Source organism: Podarcis vaucheri (assembly GCF_965113315.1).
Source record: "Podarcis vaucheri genome assembly, chromosome: 10".
Lineage (NCBI taxonomy): Eukaryota > Metazoa > Chordata > Lepidosauria > Squamata > Lacertidae > Podarcis > Podarcis vaucheri.
The window spans coordinates 23,999,843-24,014,141 of NC_138748.1; the positions used below are offsets into that span (position 1 = coordinate 23,999,843).

Genomic DNA, 14,299 nt, shown 5'->3' on the forward strand with positions numbered 1-14,299 from the left:
TCTGGCTACCAATGTTGCTCATAGGGGAAACATCAGCTCACAACAGCTCTCAGGGCCTTGTGCCTGTTGGTATGGACTGCTATGCCCAGGAAGCAGCTCATAGGATTACCTTGATTGGGACTATAAATACACGTATTCATTATTCTTGGTACTGTACTGTAATAAAGCTTTATCTGTCCCCCATTTTGTTTAACGCAAATGCATTTTACAAACATTAAGAGAGGGCAATGCCATGCTGTAATGCACTTGTGTATTATTAGTCATGTCTTAAGTAGGCCAGAAATGGACAAACTTGGTTAAACTATCTGTCTAAGGTCATAGAGGAAGTTGGTAATCGGGATGGCAAGCCAATACCGTATCAGTTATTCTAACCTCTAAATCACATTTCCTTGTATTTTTTTTTATTCTTTATTTTTTTGTTATCTAATCTAGACATAAGTGGATCACTGAGGTGAATCAGGATATCAAGTCAGTTTCTGTCATGCTTGTTTATTCTTAATCTTTACGTCTATTTAGAAGTGCTCATCATTTAGGGGGGAAAGGCTGGCATTCAGAGCAGATGAGATTGCCATCATCTGTAGCTGTCACTGGTAATGAATATCCCAATTTATGGACTTCAATTGTGTCCCTAACTCAGGAGTATCACTAGGGAGGAAGCAAAAAGGACACAAAGCTGACATAGGTAAATCTATCAATGTTATCGCTAATCATCCTGTTGGTGTTAACAATAGAGTAGGGAATACATCAAGCTGGTGATTTTCATTTTGTTTCATAAAACAAGTACAGGCCTACTCCTCATTTCACTTGAAAGATAAATAAAATTTATGCATTAATGTCACACATTATGGCTCCCACCCCACCCCTAAGGAAATGAAGAAATGTGAGCTTGTTGTTTGGCATGGCTATGCTACCTTTTATTCGTTGGTTTGTTTTTTACCATGCAGAAGGTTCCTGCAATTTTCTCTCCTTTTGTGAATGATCTGATATAAATCATCCACTTCTGTAGGTTTATATGGATGCTAATGCATCACATCATCATGTATTCTCTACATAACATGCAACTGTTCAAGAAATGTTTCAGAAATGCACATCATATTTCAAAGTCGTATTTTCAGTCTGCCTTAAAAGAGGCTTTTGAATTGGTTCAAGAGGGAGCCAATTTTATGGCATGTGAATTCCAGTAAACATGGGATCACATAGCAATTGAATTGTGAGTGGGAGGTTTACTCCAGGTGTTTGGGCATAAAAATAAGGGGAGATTCTTGCATGACAGGTTTCACTGGATCAGCTGCATGTACTGGAGACACCATTCCTTGGTGTCTGCACTGCCACATCAGTTACTGTCTACCGTTTTCTCCTTCTCCTTCTCCTTCTCCTTCTCCTTCTCCTTCTCCTTCTCCTTCTCCTTCATTCATGGCCATTCAGTGCCACAGTGATTCTTGCTAGCCCTGAGCAGTTAGCTAGTCTGACAAGTGCTATAAGAATCATATGAACTGCCATGCCAACCTCTGCCACATAGAAAACATTTTTCATTGACCTCTACATAGAGGCAGTAAAGTTTGAAATGGTCATTAGCCTGGTGTTTTATCAGCATTTGGCATATGCAAGAGCCCTAAACTGCAATTCAGGCAAATAAGCAGATTTCCAACAGATGTCTAGCATGCAAGCGCTCTGCTCTGCAACTTGACTTTAATTAACATGCCAAAATAGTTTTCACAGAGTTTTAGCTAACAAATGCTCAGATGTGTGGAACTGCAGCAACTGTGGCAATTTTCAAAATGCAGTTGTGTATTCTGATGGCTAGATGAATGTTCCTCGGAACATATGCCGGCACATCTGTTGTATTGCCTACATCTTGATTGGGTGGCTATCTGCTGAGAAATATGATGATGTGATAAATAAATCTCTCCCCTTACTTCCTGAGCCAAAAGAAGCAACACCGATGTTTGCTCAGCAAAGTATACATTAGTAATATGAGGAGGAGGAGGATGAACCCATAACAAAACTAAATTATGACTTCCACTATTATGCAGGGGGAAACTGGTAAAGTCTAATTATTACATGCTGACATTCAGTTAATCTGAAATGACGGGGCAGCAACCACATCAACCATCTGTGAAACTAAATATTATCATTATATACAAAAGGGCAGCTCTTGGAGTGAAAGTCTTCATTTTAATGTGGCCCTTACATTTGGCTGCCTTATGCTGAGATAGACCATTGATCCATTTAGCTTAGCATTGTCTATGACTCTACACTGACTGCCCATAGTCTTCCAGGGTTGCAAGCAGAAGTCTCTCCCAGCCCTGCCAGGGATTAAAGCCGAGACCTTCTGCATGCAAACCAGATGCTCTGCCACTGAGCTGTGGCCCTAACCCTGGGTGCCTTTTAAAAATTGTTATATTGGCCGCTTTCCAGGAAGGACCTCTGCCTGTGCAGCAGGACTTCCTCTCCCTCTTCTCTCGCCTCATTCCCCATGCATTTCCCAAATCTACTCCAAAACAGATTTGGGGGGCACAGGTGAGGGGAGCCCTGTTATGCTAATAGAAGTCCTTGCACAAATGGGATAGCTTTGTTAGATACAACCTTAGCTGGTTCCCCGCTTCCACTAGTTTAATAAGTGTTGTTGCTTTCAAGAAACATTTTTCCTTTTTTCCATTTCTTTTCCCTCATTCCTTATTGCTTGCTTGTATTTCTTTTTCCACGGTTGTGTTCATTTTTGTTCCCCTCATTTGGACAATACTTCCATTTTCTGAAAGAAGCCTTATTGTCTCTAATAGCTTCCTTGACTCTGCTCATTTATCATGCTGGCATTGTCTTGGTCTTGGTGGTACCTTTCCTGAGCTGTGGTATACATTCAAGCTGAACTATTATTGTGGTTTTTGAAGAGATTTGACCCCCTTGACTTTGCCTTTCAACTTCCTGCTTACCAATCCCCTCATTTTGCAGAAGCTTCTTTTTTTATGTCAATTGTCACTCTGTTGAATTACCTTGGCAACTGTTCACTTATGATTTATGTTTCATAATACTATGGTCATTCGGTTCAGCAACACTTTGGACACCATTTAAGATTAGGTCCAGGGTTGTCTGTCCTCTGGTTGATAGTATGACCAACTGTTCTAGAACATTGCCACGTAGAGTATCTAGAAAATTTACCTCTTTGTTGTGATCAGAGCATGCATTTCCTTAGCCTGTGGTTGTAAATCATTTCAGGACTTTTTGAAGTAATTTATTAAATATCAATTTACTAAACCTAAACCACAGTGAAACTGGGGGTGGGCTTCCCCTTTTCATATTTCTAGTTATTTTGAATCAACATCCTTTTCAACATGCAGTATGCTTTTTCATGCCCTTTCTATAGAGGTTTTGTCCAGATATAAGCATGCTCAACCAAATTATCATTATGCCCACTGTATCTATGTTCTCTTTTAAGAGCACCAAGCACTCCAACTCACTCATCTCGGTTCAGAGGCTTCTAGCACTAGCATATAAACACCTGTGCATGACAACTTTCCCCAAATGTTTCTGAAACAGGTGTTTTCCCTTATGGTGTTCTGGCCTCTAGAATGGCACCAAGCTATCAGGTGGCTATCATGTCCCCCTGGATGTGTGCACCAAGCACATATCCACAACTTCCATCCAGGAGACAGTAGTATACATGTGCCATTCTGAACAATACACTGGGTAGCTCCAGACTGCTGCTGGTTTTCTACCATCACACTTGCTATTGTTGTTTATTGAGTTTCTTTACTTGTGGGTTTGCCTTCTTGCTCTGATGTAATAATAATAATAATAATAATAATAATAATAATAATAATAATAATAATGGACGGGTTTCCCCAGCCACTCTGGGCAGCTTCCAAAAAAATATTAAAATACAATGCTGAACTCACACTTGTGGGCTTCCTGGAGGCATCAGGTTAGCCAGTGTGAGAATTAGTGCTGGGTGAGATGGATATTTGCCTCATCCAGCAGAACTGTTCTTGACATCAGCTGGGGCTCGCCTCTTGCTTGTAGAAACTGTGACGTATGAAAAGAAAAGCTGGTTTTATATTAGTCAAAATTAGAGGACCCATCATTCTTGAGGGAGCTTAAACATCCTCCTAATAAACCGAAGCATCTTATTTTGTGAAGAAAACAGTGCTTTGATCAAGACGTCATTTTCCAGCAAGGGTTTGGAAATGCGCAGCTGGTAAACAGAGAAGATTCTGAAGTAGTTACAGTAGTTGCAACTTACTGAAGGGTGTGCTGACAGCTGCTGAGATTTCTGCAGCCAGGAAGTCTTTAATCCTTAATAAATTGTTTCTTCCTCTTTGGCTTACTTATGAGGCATACTCCCCGAAGAATCTGCAGAGACAGTGTAAGCTCAAGACTTAAGTATGCTGAAAAAGTATATAGATGCAGAAGGAAGAGATGGGATTGCAGAGCTGCTCCATCTGCTCTGTTGAGAGACCAGCTGTGTTTGGCTCATTCCCTTCTCTGTTACTCAACTTACTTTAGTGCTCTTTTAAGCATCTCAAGCGACCTTGGAGATTTCTTAGTTGACACAAAAAAGCCAGACTTACATTATCTTTCCAGGATTTTTATTAATACACAGTTCAACAATCCCATATCAGTATTAGCCCCACTCACTTCTCTGAAGGCCCTTCCAGCTTACAGAACAGCATTATGCATCCCTTGGCAACACTGACTGAAGACTGCCTCGGTCTGGTTCATTATTTCAGTGGCCAGGAATGAATGGGGGTTTGGGTTTCCTGCTCCTTCTACTTTTGCTATATCCCCACCTTGGTAACCTGAGTTTGAAAACAGGATAAAGATGTCTGAGAAATTGCTTGCTGGAATCACTGAGACACTGAAAATTCAATGAGACAAGCATTGGGAGTTGGGGATTAAAAGGTACATATACTATGAAGGGAGAAATCCCTGGATCTTTGTCTTACCTGCACCATGTGAAATAGAGATAACTCTCCACTTCTTTTTGGTAAGATAACAACCAAATCAATTCTGGGGGAAATTGGCATCCAGTGCGATTTGTCCTTTTCAATTCTGTATATGAGAAGCCAGAACGGTCTTCTGTCAAAATTGATAAGTGGAAATACAGTGGGGAATGCAATTTTATTTTGTTAAATGCACAACTGCCAGCAGCTCCAGCTTGTTTACATTGAGGTTGTCTTGCTCCATAGCTTTTCTATTTCCATCCAAATAGCCGCAGATGCATTGCTGATGTGAAATCTGCATATCATAACACTCTGGGAACGTTGGAGAGGGAAAGGAGGACTATTACGTTAAGTTGTTTTCACAAGTGAAGAATTTCAGTGGCTTTAAAAGAGAAATCTTGAACTTTGCCAATTCTCTGTAGACATTTTGGCACGATAGGCTGTAAATTCTGCAAACTAGAAAAGCTCAAGGGGTAACTGGAATGGATGCTGATAAAATCCTAAGATGTTCATTACCTCCCAAAATGAAAATGTCTAAGGAATAGGAGTTCAGTGCTGCTTTTAGAAAGGAGTGGAGGTCAGGGTTCATAAACTTAACTAAACATATAAGAAATTTGGAAATATAAGCATGATTCTTGATTAAGGAAAGAAATGGAACCTTGGCATAACTCTGTGTAGAGTCTGACATTGGTTACTTGTATTTGCATCAGTATAATAATTCTTCATACATATACTGTGGCAGAATCATAATATGTAGCTTTTGAAACATTTCCAAAAAAATGCTTTATCCCTGCTGCCCCCCATTAAAACTGTCTTGCCTGTGAATAAGCCCCATTGGACTCGGTGGGACTTACAGCACATTCCTATGCATGTCTATTACGAAATAAGAGCCACTTCATGTTACTGTTTTCAGTGTCTAGACCTTCTCCAACCCGATGCCCTTCAGATGTGGTTGCCACGACTTCCCATCAGCCCAACCAGCACATCCTACAGTTAGGGATAATGGCTGTTGTAGTTGGGAACATCCGGGGGGGGGGTGGATACAGATTGTCATTTGTTATGAAATCCATATATTTAGTACTATATGAAGAGTGACATGAGTAACTTTTGCAGGAAGCCTGATTAGATAGCCACTGCTTGTATTAGCTAAAGCTGCATATAACTGTGGTAGGAAATCCATTTGTACCACTTCAAACTCTTGCAAATTGTGGTAGTAGCAACAGTAATAATGGTGCTACAATTCTTGCCCCAGCAACCTAGTTAGTTTGAAGGCAGAGAGAAGGTGTTTCTTCCCCCAACAGGTCCCCCCCTCCCCACCGAATCTTCTGCTGTAGCCATCTGTTATGTTTATGTTTCCTAACTATTAATACATAAAGGAAATTGACTTGGTGCTTTAGTAGAGACAGTAGTTCTGAAAGGATAGGGTAGTTTGTTGTGACAATACTTTCTTGGGCGTCTTGCAGTCTCAAACTCCATGTATTATACATAATGGCATTGACATGTGTGGGCCTTCCATTTGCCATAGGGAAGAATATTTATGAAAACAAGAGACATCCCGTGTCTGCTAATTGACTGAAATGAATATTTTAGTTTACTGCAAATACAATGGGGCTGAATTTAATGCATTTCACATGCACAGAATAGTGATGGGCAACCATGGTGGAACTGAAGAGATAGGATTCAGCATTGCTGCATGTATATTCCTTGATCTGCACAAGCGAAGAAGGTGAAGGAAAGAAAGCACGAATTTTTGCACCGCATGCGGAATTCAGCATCAATGCTAGTGTTCTTTTCTTACAAGCAAGATTCTAGCTTTTGTGACTGTGGGAAAATAGGTGTGAAAATATGTGTATCGTGTCCATTGACATCTCATAAGTTAGCAAATGAACAAATCTGAGAAGCAGAGGTCATAAAGATATTTCCCACAAAATATACTCTAAAGATTTAGCTCTGATAAGGGCAAGACAAAAATAATGCAGATGTTCTTTTGTCTCCATTTCTTAGAAGCACAAGTAAAGCTCATTATTGGTTTTCAGTTAACATCCTTCCAATGCACTAATGGGTGTTTTCCGGTATTTATTTATTACCTACATATTTCCGGGTATTTTCAATCTAATCAGAGTCTATATCAAGCCACATAAATAGTTCCCCATATGTCTATCCTTACTTTGTTTGAAACACAGAGCAAAAGGACTAAATTAGTGTGGCGAATCCTGTTCCTAAGCCAAATCCCAATCAGAAAATTAAGGTAATGGGTCAATTGAGAGCAGTTCAGTTTTAAAATAGAGATATGTGTGTGTTGGTTTGTTTTTTCCAACCAAGGAAAACTCTGCAATAATTTTATAACTAGTGATTTGCTCTCTGTGTGAAAATTATGACTTTTAACATATATACGTTCACATACAGGTTAAAGATTCCTATAGTGGCTCTCTAGCAAACTTTTGCAGAATCCCAAACAATTGCACTTAAACCATTTTCTTTCAAGGAGTAAATCTTTTCTTTCTTTCTTCCAGGGAGTAAGTCAAAGAAAAGTTTTAACACAGTGGGTGACATTTACAGCCTACTCTTCTATCACCTGAAGAAATTGCAGTATTAACCTAGTTGCTGGAGGGAATAACGACTTTTAACCTGGTAATGGAAGGTTATAGTCCCCAGCCCACTATTCCATCACCCTGGAGGATGAGCAATTTAACCTCTTCTCCTATCCTTTGAGAGTATAACCTCTTCTGCTGAACGCACTTTTCCAACTCAGAAGGAAAAGATGACCTTTACCTAGTTTCTCATCCTTCACAGTATGAGTCATTGTCATTTAATTAATTGTTCTAAAAGGTCATTTCTGTGGCAAAATACTGAGAACATTATATTCACGGAACTACGTTTATAAATGCAGAAAGTCATATTCTTGAACCCAGCCCTAGAAAAGATAAGGACCAATGTGGTATTTTTGAATAGTGTGCTGGTAAAGGAACAACAACGGGACGCAGGTGGTGCTGTGGTCTAAACCACTGAGCCTTGGGCTTGCCGATCGGAAGTTCGGCAGGTTTGAATCCCCATGACGGGGTGAGCTCCCATTGGTTGGTCCCAGCTCCTGCCCACCTAGCAGTTCAAAAGCATGTCAAAGTGCAAGTAGATAAATAGGTACCGCTCCAGTGGGAAGGTAAACAGCATTTCCGTGTGCTGCTATTGTTTTGGGGCTTAGTCATGCTGGCCACATGACCCGGAAAAACTGTCTGTGGACAAACGTCAGCTCCCTCAGCCAGTAAAGCGAGATGAGCACTGCAACCACAGAGTCGTTCGCAACTGGACCTAACTGTCAGGGATCCTTTCCCTTTTTAAAGGAACAACATCAGGCGCATCCCTGCCTAGCTGTAATGTGGGGGGAAGCCACTATAATTTATCTTAACCTACCTTCTTTTGTTTATGTGAAGATACAATAGAATAACTCCATGTATAGCATTCTGACCTCTGAACTCCAGGGAGGAAGAGTGGGCTATATAGCTAGTACTTTAAGAAGGAGGAGGTTAAATAGCAAACACATCGAAGCACAGGAGTGTGGGGTGTGTTTTCTGAGAAAAGGTGGTAGTGTGCTGTATTTTTATTTTCACATCTTCCCATCTGTGGAAGACACTATTCACGTACAGTGGTACCTTGCTTCTCAAACTTAATCCGCTCCGGAAGTCCGTTCCAAAACCAAAGCATTCCAAAACCAAGGCACACTTTCCCATAGAAAGTAATGCAAAATGGATTAATCCATTCCAGACTTTTAAAAACAACTCCTAAAACAGCAATTTAACATGAATTTTACTATCTAACGAAATCATTGATCCATAAAATGAAAACAGTAAACAATGCGCTGCAGTCACAAAAACAAGCAATCAATAGCTGAACTGAGTTCCACAGTCACGAAAAAAGAGCTGCAAAAACAAAAACACAAAATAAACAGCAAAAACAGACAGACCTCAGCGTAACACTTAAAATGGAAGTGTGGCACTCAGATCGGAAGCGTAACACTCAAAACGGAGCATGTTCAGCTTCCAAAAAAAGTTCATAAACCAGAAGACTTACTTCCAGGTTTGCATTGTTTGGGTTCCAAGTTGTTTGAGTACCAAGGCGTTTGAGAACCAAGGTACCACTGTACACTTTTACATACTTACACCCACACATAAACAATTGCAAAAAAACAACAACTACCAAGTGTTCAGAGTAGACAGTGCATTGGAAGGAAAAAGTAGGTGAGCTGTGAAACATATTGGATAGTTTCTTACTTTTGTGATACCTAAATCATTCTGTGAACTGAATTGGCTCTCCCCTTTCCCTCACCCCCTGCCCCACAAAAAGCTTAGTGGCATCTGGTACTGCCACCTGGCCTGCGAGGGCAGGGCCCTGACGGACTCCAGCTGCAAAACCCGGTGCTGCTGAACAGTCTCTTGAGCTGGGGTGTTTTGCTTCAGGGAGGGTTGTTTCTTTTGTGGGTTTTTTGGTATCTTTATTTTAGATCTTGTTATCTTATACGTGGAACTTGCTCAGTTTGATTGTGTATTTGTAATGTTTTATTTCTTGTTTATGACTACTTTTGTTATATTGTAATTATGTGTTTCGTTCATGTCGTAGGTTGCCTTGAGCATGGTTTAAACAGTGGAAAAGCAGCATACAAATAAAATTGTGTGTGTGTGTGTGTGTGTGTGTGTGTGTGTATAAAGGAATGTCTTGTAATGAATTGTCTGACAGCATCTCTGTTGAGACACTCATACACATAGGCTTTCTGTAGGGCAACCTTCATCCACTTTGTGCCTTCTTGAGTTTGGCCTACAATGCCCTTCACCACCAACCAGCACAACCTGATGGAAGTTGTAGTCTAAAATTTAGACTACAGCTTCCATCAGGTTGTGCTGGTTGATGGTGATGGGCGTTGTAGGCCAAACTCAGGGAGGCACAAAGTTGGTGTAGGATGACATGAGGGGTCAACTTGCCTACCTTAAGTTCAAAACACTGGTGCAGTCAGGGGAAGGCTGGTTATTCAGTGCCACAGCATATGATTTGCATGCAGAAGGTTCAGTCTCTGGCATCTCCCGGTGGGGCTGGGAATGTCCCTTGCCTGAAACCCTAGAAAACTGTTACAAGTCAGTGCAGGATGGACCAATGGTCTGGCTCAGTATAAAGCAACTGCCTATATTCCTAGTTTACATTCGGTTATAGGTATCTTCTAACTTCATGTTCATTAAGTGTGTTAAATGTTTTTGTGAATAATTTAATAGCCAAGGAACTCTAATATCTTGTAACTTCAGGGACAAACCTACCACATGAAATGAATTAAGTTGCCAATTATTATTTATTATTTATATTGGACCTAAGAATAGACTGTTTTCTTTATGTGATTTGGCAGGTAACTCTGATTCTGGTTTATGGTTTATGTGGCTGATGGAAGGCTGACAATCATATGAGATTGACTGATTGATGGATGAATACTTTGTCTTTCCCCTGACCCATAAATCAATAGTTGGCTTGACAGAAGTAAAATGACTGTGTGATATATTGTCAGCCTCTCGTTCTTGATTTTGGCACCCCTGAAGGCATGCCAAATTTTGCTTAATGGCTTCCCACTTTAGTTTATTTGGGGAAAGAATGCTTTTACTGTGAAAATTGGAGCAGGGCAATAATAAATGAAAATAGCTTTCACTACTACCAGAAGTATTCGATCCTGAATCAAGTAATTGGGGTAAGGTGATTGGAGACTTTGTACGCCCTTATAGAGCAATGTAAAGTATTGTATCCGCAACAGACTTTAGTCTCAAAATAACCACCTCGCTGTGCTGCATTTTTTATTTTTTTGTGCAGGAAGTTGAACTTTGTCGTGTTAGCAGCCAGGAAAAGCTGGGCTTGACTGTCTGCTACCGCACGGATGACGAGGAAGACACAGGAATTTATATCAGTGAGGTAAAGTTCTGTGAGGGGGGTGGTAAAGGGGAAATAGAAATAAGCATTTCTGTAGCCTGACTAGCAGAATTCTGACAATTTTCCAATGTAAACTGTTAGCAAACTGCCTAAACTATGCCGCCCAAGTAATATAATTGTCATTGCAGGCAAGTTTGTTTAACGTAAATGTGTCAAATGCAACATTACCATGAAGCGAATTGCCTGAAAAGTCAGAATGTTGCTTTAAAAGTTAGGTGAAACATTGTCTTAGTACTGTTAACTGGGCTCTTTGAGAGAACCTGCAGCTCCTTGACAACTTTTTCTGCCTGCCTCCCACTTGCCCCTTCATTCCAGAGTTTATTCCCTCGGCTTTCTGACTTGCCTGATGATCCTTTTCTTACTCCTTGAAGTTTATGGGATTTATTCCCTTTAATCTCACTCCAGAACCCGAGTAGCTGTGATTACTAGGAAGAGACTGGCTCCATTCCACAAATTAAAACAATAATTCTGCCATATGCCATACTTACAGAGTTTACGAGATTCACCAAACTTCTGCTTGCTTGCTTGCTTGCTTGCTTGCTTTTGCTTGTTTTTATGGTCCATACCATTTACATGAACTACCCCTATACAAAATTGTTGACTCTGTCCACTGGTGCCATTCCAATCAATATTTTTTTTTTATTGCACTACAATAAAATTGCCTTGCCATATGCATTCTTTTTATGCTTCCTCTGTGTCTCTAACTTCTACATTCATGCTGTCTTGGAGCATTTCCTGTTTATTTCCTGCCTTTCAGCATCCTTCCTGAAGTACTTACTCAAGTGCATACCTTAGTTAACAAGGACTCTCTGTCTCTTATCTCATTAGAGTTCTTTAGAACAATTGGCGAATTTTTTATTCTTTATTTTTTTTGGGGGGGGGACATTCATTTTAGTCAGAAGTTGTATTTCTCCTGCCACCCAGAAGCCTATGGACCATGATTGGACACCTCGCCAAGTAGTTCAGAGCTGCAGAACATCAGAGAGCTCCAAGAAATGTGCTTCAATGAAATCTAGGACTTTTTTCCCCAAGAACCAGATCTCCCCCCTCCCAGGCACTGCCCCTTCCCCTTTCCCAAGGAGTAGAAATTACTGTTTTGAAGTTAGATCTGTAATCTATATCTGGCGAAAATATTTGGTCCGAAGGCACATTCAGTTCATATGTTGAAACCATGAGGGTTTGGTCCTGACAAGGGTCAAGATTGCTACCTGTAGAATGTATGCAGGCTGCTTGGAGATCCCCGGAGGAAGAGTGATGTATAACTATAACAAATAAAAATATAAAATATTTACAATATTTACAAATGCAGCCTAACTGCTGGACGGTGCTTTTATATCTTTATTTACTCCCATTTTTAGCTTGTTTCCTAAAATTGGTGTACAGACCTATCCGTCCCTAGGCCTTTAGTACTGATAGTATTAAAAACTTCTGGTTGTTTTTGAAGCCCATAAAGATCCCATCATACTTCAGCAGCTGAGGTCAGTTAGGTAACTGAGAAGCCTACAGTATAGGTTTCTTACTAGTTTGCAAAGATTAAAAAGAGTTCTGCTGGTTTTATCTGTCTTTGAATTTTAAAAAGTGCTCTCCTTAGCTCTGTTTTAAACCATTCTGCCTTTCCCTTCATTTGAGTGGCTGCAATTGCTCTCTTTTCATACCAGATGAAATATTTCCACAACATTTTCTCTCCAACAACACACAATATGAAAATAACACCTGTTTGGGAGTGTGAGGTATTGTCATCTTTATAAGATGTAACTTGCAAGCCGAGTGCTTAGAGAGGCTTTGCTGCAAAAAATGACTCTTAGCATGGCAAGGAAAAATAAATGGCTTCAGATTGCCATCAAGGAAAAGGTGGCCATTAGTCAAGGAACAGTTTTGCGACTCTGATAAACCTTTAATGGAGCCTTCAAGATATATTTAGGCTAAAGCAAAATTTAACTACGTAAACCAACCATTTAGTATATTGTATCAGTGTTGAAGAAAGGTTAATCATATATTGTAATGGCTTTTCTTCTTATTTTTCTTTGTGATATAAGGACTCAGAAGTCTAGCTTGATAGGTAAAGTGGCCATGCAAAACATTTTATAAAGGGTATGAACTTTTTAACACACCCAGTCTCTCCTGAGCATTATCAAGCTCCAACTCCTCTCATTTCCCCACATCTAGGGTTCCGCTAATAGTGATTTGGTTTACTTGTCTATCCCCACCGCGCCTTAAACATATGTTAAATGCAAACTTATTTTAGAACTAACTATGGCATTTCCGCCTCATGTAGGTTGATCCAAACAGTATCGCTGCCCGAGATGGACGGATCCGGGAAGGAGATAGAATTTTGCAAGTAAGTAACTGTGAGCATGCTTTCTCACTACGGTTCTTCAAAAATGTACAGTCCATTGTTTCTGTAGAATATTAGGCAGGCAAATTCTTGTTAAGGTACACCCAAATATGTGATTTTAGTATTTGTTTTACGACAGCTGGTTTTATCTTTTTCTGTTTTATCTTCTTGTTTTCAAATATTTATTTTATTGCTATTTTCTTATGCATATTTTACAATGGTTTATGTTAACTGCTTATAGGTTTTGTTATTGATTAATGCAGTCTATAAATATTGTATCACGCCACCCCAATCTTCATGAGCAGTGCAAGATTCCAGGGGGTTCCAGGCACTCCCCCAGGACTGTGTCTCTGTTGTGAAGATTGGGGTGCCTGGGAGGATAGTGCCTTTAAGAAATATGGTTCATTAACACATATTTACACCTGGAAGTCTGCAATGGAGGGGGTACAGAACATTATACCCCAATAGTGTCTCTCATTGCCCCTCTCGTCAGTCAGTCATGGCTCCAGGTGTCGTGGTACAGTCTCTCCTCCAATATGGTTCTGACCTCCAGTCCCCACATGGAGGTCTGGCTTCACCAGGAGCTCCTAGAGGACTAGACTTTGTCCTCCTCCTTCTTCCCAGCACACCTCTCACCAAAAATCCAGGCCTTCTGTAAAATTACACTTTCCCCGGTCACCTCATACCCCTCCGTCACCTTGGCAACCCCTGTTTTTCACAGACCTGAGACCCTTTCTATGATGTGATAATGACCAGCAATCAGCACCTTTGTCTCTTAATGGCTTTCCTCTTAACTACCCTGGTCAGGAGAGGGACGCCTGTGGGTTAAACCACAGAGCCTAGTACTTGCCGATCAGAAGGTTGGCGGTTCGAATCCCTGCGACGGGGTGAGCTCCCGTTGCTCAGTCCCTGCTCCTGCCAACCTAGCAGTTCGAAAGCACGTCAAAGTGCAAGTAGATAAATAGGTACCGCTCCGGCGGGAAGGTAAATAGCGTTTCCGTGCACTGCTCTGGTTCACCAGAAGCGGCTTAGTCATGCTGGCCACATGACCCGGCAGCTGTACACTGGCTCCCTC

The 14,299-nt window shown here is 40.7% G+C and overlaps 1 protein-coding gene across 3 annotated transcripts in view; it reads left to right on the forward strand.

Moving 5' to 3' along the window:
* PDZRN4 (PDZ domain containing ring finger 4) overlaps positions 1–14,299 on the forward strand; it is a gene marked incomplete at its 5' end in the record, with an annotated part of 229,183 nt that overhangs the window by 196,594 nt on the left and 18,290 nt on the right. For all 3 annotated transcript variants that reach the window (XM_082239554.1, XM_082239556.1, XM_082239555.1), the window contains 2 exons: positions 10,773–10,871; positions 13,165–13,227. In XM_082239554.1, coding sequence (XP_082095680.1) covers positions 10,773–10,871; positions 13,165–13,227 — 162 coding nt within the window. The remainder of the gene's footprint in view (positions 1–10,772; positions 10,872–13,164; positions 13,228–14,299) is intronic.